The sequence below is a fragment of the Oncorhynchus gorbuscha genome, linkage group LG07 (genome assembly GCF_021184085.1).
Source record: "Oncorhynchus gorbuscha isolate QuinsamMale2020 ecotype Even-year linkage group LG07, OgorEven_v1.0, whole genome shotgun sequence".
In the NCBI taxonomy this organism is placed as follows: Eukaryota; Metazoa; Chordata; class Actinopteri; order Salmoniformes; family Salmonidae; genus Oncorhynchus; species Oncorhynchus gorbuscha.
In genome coordinates this window covers 75,643,211-75,650,306 of record NC_060179.1, presented here as the reverse complement: position 1 = coordinate 75,650,306, position 7,096 = coordinate 75,643,211, and the positions used below count along the sequence as shown (strand labels likewise).

Below are 7,096 nucleotides of genomic sequence, written 5' to 3'. Positions count from 1 at the left end.
CCATGCACAGATCGGCTACATAGCTAGCTACACATCCATAGACATACAGGTGTTTTTATTCTCCACTGCACAATAAGAAAGAACATAGCTAGCTACGTTATTTAACCTATCTGCATTGCATGGCAAATATCAGCAAGACAAGCTTACATAATTGTATATTCAATTTGCAGTAAATGCATTAGCTAGCTAGATTATTTAAAGCCACTGTTTTACAAGACGACAGCCTAGTTTGCTGGTTGTTTCAGGAGTCCCTAAAACATTACAATGTCATACTCATGTCACATCACCCATAAAGCTAGCCAGCTAGCTGGCTAATGTTTGCTAGTCAGCTAGCTGGCAACATCGCGATTTTCGTAAATTAACTTTATGATAAAGAAATATATATGGATAATCGTTTGTCTCTACATTAATTAACATATTCATGTCAACTGTACATTTCTTGCGTGATTCGTTATGACGTTATAATCACTTACATGTGCTTCCATCCTAGCTTTCTTGTCAGCCATCTTTGTTGAAGAAAGTCTCCAGCCTCGGGTCGCATAGCGTCATATTCGTCATAGGAACCACTCGATATGATTGGTCATCACCCAACCGTCGCCACTGGTGATTTGCATAAAGTTGGGTAAGTTTATATTTTTCACCGCGTCCTATACCACCTTCGCACCGCCCCTCCGATTGAAATGAATGTGAAGCGGTGTTTCACCGCGCGGCATCCTGTCTGTGTGTCATTTTCTTCCGCGAGGTCGTTTTCAAATAGGCCAATTACCAGGAAAACTACAACATGGCAACACTCACCAACCAACGACACTTTACACGTCATCTACTTCCCAGCAAGCCTTGTCCTAAAAAAAATACACGCGCGGAAAGTCAAGATTTTGGAAAGGATTTGTCCAGCGCGCGACTGTAAGTAGCGAAAAATGTGTATATAAAACCTTATTTTTTTAACCACACAGTTTAGTCAACAGATTACGCACTTTATACAATTAGTAGCAAAATGACAGTACCTACTGTTTGAAATGGTCTTAATTCAGACGAAATGTTCTAGCTAGCTAAAGTTAGCACTCCTTACTCAATGGCAAGTAGTCATGGTCACAGTTTGCAGTAAAATTAAAGCGTGTACGATTTGCATTCATAAGTTAGCTACTTTTCTAGATGTCTTCAGAACCAATGTTTTGTGAATTTGCTTGTAGTATACATACACTTTTGTAGTTCTAGTTAGCTGCCTAGCTAAACTAGATGGTTACGAGTTTGCAAGTGGGTGTAGTTACCGTTCGGTAAACGGTACCGGAGCATCGGCTCTCGGACCAACAGGCCCCGAGAGCTTCTTTACCCCCAAGCCAGACTTAAATAGTCAGTTAAAGATGCGCTATGCAGAAATCTCTCCGCCATTTCCTGGTTGCTAGAATTCTAACGTTATTTGTTCGCCTATTTTTAGTTTGTGACAAAACAAGCAACTGGTTATATAGTGTAGACAATGTGCCATCTATACAGCTGTGCAATATATTTTACATAACCAAAAATATTTTATTTTCAGCTGTCTTAAGTTGGTGTACAAAACCGAAAGTAAAAGGCGAAAAAATAACTTAAGAAATGTAAGCATATAAATAATGCACATAGAACAGATCTACTGCTTCTTATACTTTTTAAATGAGAATGACAGATCTATACCACCTCGATGTGAATTTGGTCATGTCCCCCAAAAAGCTACACATTGCAGCTTATTAATGGTACCCAAAATATCTGCACATACACTACCACACATTCACTTACGCTTCATATACACGCAGACCGATACAACAATTCAATTTCATGCACACACACACTTTTACGCATCATTTGCTGCTGGTGCTCTGTTCTTTATTTTACTCTTAATATTTTCGAACCTGCTGCCTAGTCATTTTACCCTGCCATCATGTAAATATCTACCTCTTACTTCTGCACTTTGATATGGTACTGGTTGGTGCTCCATTGTTGTGTTTTGTTTTATTCCACTTATGTTACTATTTTATTTTTAAACTTTGCATTATTGAGAAGGGCTCGTAAGCAAACATTTCACTGTAAATTCTACACCCGTTGTATTTGGTGCATGTGACAAATACAAATGTATCTGTAACATGTCATCAAACATGCTTCCCCATTGTACTAGCACACTGCCTGCACTTTCCTTCCTCAAATTGAACTTGGTTACTTCTTTCTACAATTTTTTTAGGGAAATCCTTCAGTAAGAGACTCAAATGACCACAACCAGTACACCTAAATCTGCTTCTATTCTGAAAGGTAAATGTGTAAACTAACATCATGTTTTGGATAGCTTGCCTAACTAGCTACAGCTTTTTCTTGTATTTTCTCATTTGTCTTTGAATAAAGGATGGGGGGTGGTGTTTGATCATTTCTCTAGATGTTGTTGCCTACGTTGACGTGTGGTCATCAAGTAAAACAGAGAATTACTCGAAACCGTTCATCCAGCAGCTGCAGGATATGGGAGGTGTGGTGAGTTACCCTTTTGTACATGGATAACTAACCCTTTCATAGATGCTAACTACATTAGCGCCTATTAACTATAGTGTATTCTGGTTGGGGGAGTTCTGTTAAGATCCCAGACTCTTTTTCTGAACGTTTTTGGAAACACAAGGAACGTATCTTTCATATTGGCGAGGAGGAGGGGAAAAAGGGTCAATTACATCTTATGGGGTTAGTGTTCCCACATGGCCATATATTTCCATGTTACAGCTCATGTTTAGACATAGCTAATTAGCACAGCTGGCCACCTATCTAGCATGCTCCTAACTCCTGTATGTAAGCGTAACTAGAGAGAAAGTTTGTCAACTGGAGGGGACACACAGCTTGTGGATCTGTGCCAAACTGCTACAGTAAGTATCTTTTTTTATTTGGAAGATTCATTCTTGCTCTTATGAAAGATAAGGAGCATATGTTTGGGGGGAAAAAACAGTTTGAAAGTGATTATTGATGTGTCTAAACGGTAAAACAGTGTTGGAATTGTAGTTCACATGGAGCCAACCGTGGGTGAATGGAACTGCTGAAAACCCTATGTACGGAGAAGGTTTTTCGAGAGCTATTGGCTAACTACATTTGTTTTTAATGACATCCTGTGGGGTTCTTAAAACTACCATTATTAAAGGGAAAAATCCACTCAAATCCGCTATCTTTTGGTATTATGCAAAACGCATCATACTGTGACAGCTTTTTATTTTATATTTTCTATCTCTTGAAAATGTGACTGACATGCAAACCATTTTGGGGACTGTATCAAAACACTAACATTGTTTTTGAGTGGTATTTTCCTTTAAGCAGTTTGGAAGGTTATTAATATGTACACATTTCACATTGTGATATTTACCTGTATCATTCCAGGTATCTAAAACCTTCAATAAACAAGTCACCCACATAGTCTTTAAAAATGGCCATCAAGCAACCTGGAATAAAGCCAAGAAGACTGGTGTGAGACTTGTGTCTGTCCTCTGGGTGGCCAGGTAAGCCTCAAGCTTCATTTCCATTTTCATAATTTAGCAGACGCTCTTATTTAGAGCGACTTGCAGTAGTGAGTGCATACATTTATATACTGGTCCCCAGTGGGAATTGAACCCACTACCCTGGTGTTGCAAGTGCCATGCTTTACCAACTGAGCTACACAGGACTACAGTGTAAACGCTTTTCGGCCTTAAAGTGCAATATCATAGCAATGACAACGATGAGTCGTCAATATCTATTGCGTGATGACAAGTCGGTAACCATTTTGTTGTTTTTGCAATTCTTTCATCAACCACAAGGTGTCACTGACTGACAAATAAAATAGCTGTGAGCTCTGTTATTTATACTGAACAAAATATAAACGTGAACATTTCAATGATTTTACTGAATTACAGTTCATATAATGAAATCAATCAATTGAAATAAATGAATTAGGCCCTAATCTATGGATTTCACATGGCCGTGCAGAGGCCCAACCATAGCTGGGCCTGGGAGGGCAGGGGCCCACCCACTTGGTAGTCAGGCCCAGCCAATCAGTTTTTCCACACACAGGCTTTATTGATGACATAAATATTCATCAGCTGTCTGGGTGGTTGGTCTCAGATGTTTCCACAGGAACAAATTTGTGCATAACATTTTAGCTAAATAAGCTTTTTGTGCGTATGGAAAATATCAGGGATATTTTAAGCTCAGGGACCAACGCTTTACATGTTGTGTTTATATTTTAGTCATTTAGCACACACACTTATCCAGAGTGACTTACATTATTTTTCACATGTGCAGAATAGAGCAGGTGTAGACTTTACCAGGAAATGCTTACTTACAAGCCCTTACAAAACCATGCACTTTTAAGATTGAAAAAACAAAACAAATATAAAGAGATTTAAAGTCACTCAATAAAATAACAATATTGAGGCTATATACAGGTGGTACAGAGTCAATGTGCGGGTGTACAGGTTAGTCGAGGTAATTTGTACATGTAGGTAGGGGTACAGTGACTATAGACAACAGTGAGTAGCAACAGTGAAAACAAAAATGTGTGTTAAGTGCCAGTCAGCTCAGGGCCCAACGCTCTTAACCGTAGGCTACCTTCTGCCCCTGTTACCCTATCACTCATATTGTTTGTTTTATTAATGCAGATGTAAAGATGATGGTGTACATGTTGATGAGGAGTTGTATCCGGCATTAAATGATGACGTCAATTCAGCACTCAAGAAAAAGGTGGTAGGCAAATTTAATTCTCAGTTAGGTTTAATGATTCTCAGTGCATAACTTCTCTTGGGTTTCACTATCAAGAAAACATATACCAGTGGGCAATAATTAATCAGTGTCATTAACTACTTAGCTTTCTGCAATTCATCCATTGCTGCATATTTACCTCATTTCTTTAAATTATTAGGCATTGGGGATTGTTTTTTATTGAAAGGGTCTATTGAAGTGTTCTTATCCAAATGAGTTGTTTTTTATACAGCATCGTTGTATGCAGCCGAGAGACACCCCTGAGAATGACAGGCGCATGAAGAAGAAACTGGACAAGATGATCGAAGACCTAGTACCAAAATCACCTTTTAGTAAAGAATCTCTCCTCATGTCATACATCATATTCAGAATATATTATTTAATATAAATAAATGTTTTTTTGTGTGGTTGTGGTTTAATATGTAAATATATTTCCGTGTAGTAGCAGATGTGTCCCCTTACATTATCGACGAAGAGAAAGGAATAGTTTACAGTCCTTCTATGAAACGGTGTGACTTCATGGCACAGAGGCTGAAGGAGATGAGAGAAGCTAGGGAAAATCTATCCCCCGCAGGTATCTTTTGTGACTGGCCAATGGTTTTATGTGTAGAATCTGCAAAACATGGGCTGGGGTGTTAAACGATTGAGTTGAGAAATATTTGCTGACTCTAGTTAATGCTTTTTCTCAGCTTCACAGGTGGGACAATCTAGATTATCACCTGAGTTTAAGCCTTCTCTTGGGAATACACCATCCCACTCTTTCTTGAAAAACCTGGGTAAGTACATAAAATGTGTTGACTGTCAATTTTACCATGCTAGAAGTTTATCAGTATATTTTCTTCTCATAATGGCATATCTTTCTCCTGCAGAAGAAGAATTTGATCAGGATTTTAATGCATATTCTTGCTCAAATAAAACTGATGGAGAGGAGCAACATGAAGCCACCTGTGAACCACAGCACAAAGACTTTCAGAAACCTTGGAAGTCAACGTGCAGTGATTTGCCCAGACAAAATGCATTGGTTCAAAGTCCTTTGCCCATTTCACCGGCTAAAGAGAGTAAACAAGACGCAAATCCTAAGAGGACCTCAATTAAATGTAATATCATCAAAAAGCACATCTCCTTAGAGAGTCCCTGTCTGGATGACTGCCCGGAGGGTAGCAAGAGTGTGCAATCAGTGTTTACGTTTAACAGTTTTGTATCCAGCAGAAGTAATATGGCAAAAGTCACACCACCTGTCAGGAAAAGCAGAACACCACAGTCCCTTCCGGAAAGTAAGCCATCTACTAATCTGGAGATTTCTGGTCGCCGTTCTTCAAGATTTTTACCCGAAAAACCCAGTGTGCCTCATCGAATGTCCCGAAAGATTACCACACCGAAATCAAAAGTAAGCGAATGTAGAAAATCCTCGCTTCCTGCTTTAGAAAGATCTTGCACTGTCTCAAATGGCTTCCGTGCCTCCTCCTGTGCAGACGATGATGATGGGGTATTTGTGGACTTCTTCTCTCCAGCTAACAACCCTAGGAGACAGCGAAGCTGCCTTTTACCCAGCTTTCCCTTAGAGTCCAAGGTTCAGATCCCCTTTCAACTGGAGCCTCAGCCTAGCCCTGGGAAGAGGAAGAGGGGCAAGAGTGAAACCACAGGGTCTGAGTCGGCCAGTGCCAAAAAGAGAACACATGGGGTGCCCAGTGTAAGAGAAACCAGCAGTGTAAACAGCATGTTGGATCAACATGCGCATCCACACCAGGATACAAAGGGATGTCCATCCTCCGAGGACAATGATACAAAACAAACTCTGACTAGAAAAAGTAGGCGTAGCGCATTTCCATTCTCTAGAGTGTCTAAAGACTTCACTGATGAGCTGACTAGTGCCCCTGACCAGCAGAGCGCTTCAACAGATCCCACACACCTTTCAAAACCAAGTTTGGCAGCAGCAAATAAAAGCACTAGATAAGCAAAAAAGTTTGATTCTCTTAACTCGACACGAGGACAAACAAGTAAAAAGTAGCCGACATTTCAAAAGTATGTGAATTCCAAACCAAATATACTAAGTGTTGGGATGTTACCATGTCATGAATATAATAAATGCAATGGTATTCAAGACATTAGCATGTTTTACTAATCAATATACATGGAGAATACAAAACAGTAAGAACACCTGCTCTTTGCATGACAGACTGACGAGGTGAATCCAGGTGAAAGCTATGTCACCTGTTAAATCCACTTCAATCAGTTTAGCTGAAGGGGAGGAGATTGTTTGAAAAAGGATTTAAGCCTATAGACAATTGAGACATGGATTTGTGTATGTGTGCCATTTAGTGGGTGAATTGGCAAGGCAAAATATTTAAGTGCCTTTGAACAGGGTATA

General features: G+C 39.6%; 1 protein-coding gene across 4 annotated transcripts; it reads left to right on the top strand.

Annotated features, from left to right (window-relative positions):
• The first annotated feature begins 641 nt into the window (after positions 1 to 641).
• On the top strand, positions 642 to 6,831 carry LOC124040362 (microcephalin-like). Of its 4 annotated transcripts, none has more exons than XM_046357498.1 (10): positions 642 to 836; positions 885 to 903; positions 2,210 to 2,277; positions 2,399 to 2,490; positions 3,373 to 3,491; positions 4,629 to 4,710; positions 4,961 to 5,060; positions 5,174 to 5,302; positions 5,418 to 5,504; positions 5,598 to 6,831. In XM_046357498.1, exons 3-10 carry the CDS (start codon positions 2,235 to 2,237, stop codon positions 6,680 to 6,682), a joined length of 1,737 nt encoding a protein of 578 aa, XP_046213454.1. In that variant the 5' UTR covers positions 642 to 836; positions 885 to 903; positions 2,210 to 2,234; the 3' UTR covers positions 6,683 to 6,831. The 4 variants fall into 4 exon arrangements, with proteins under 4 accessions (XP_046213454.1, XP_046213453.1, XP_046213451.1 ...); XM_046357497.1 differs by having other exon boundaries at positions 4,629 to 4,713; XM_046357495.1 differs by having other exon boundaries at positions 643 to 836; positions 4,629 to 4,713; positions 5,171 to 5,302.
• Positions 6,832 to 7,096: the final 265 nt, after the last annotated feature.

What these genes read in the sequence shown, in the direction of transcription:
- LOC124040362 (XM_046357495.1), top strand. Translation starts at nt 2,235, where the DNA reads ATGACCACAACCAGTACACCTAAATCTGCTTCTATTCTGAAAG. An exon ending in AGTACCAAAATCACCTTTTA is followed by an intron (nt 5,061 to 5,170) that starts GTAAAGAATCTC and finishes ATTTCCGTGTAG; the next exon opens with TAGCAGATGTGTCCCCTTAC. An exon ending in CTCTTTCTTGAAAAACCTGG is followed by an intron (nt 5,505 to 5,597) that starts GTAAGTACATAA and finishes TTTCTCCTGCAG; the next exon opens with AAGAAGAATTTGATCAGGAT.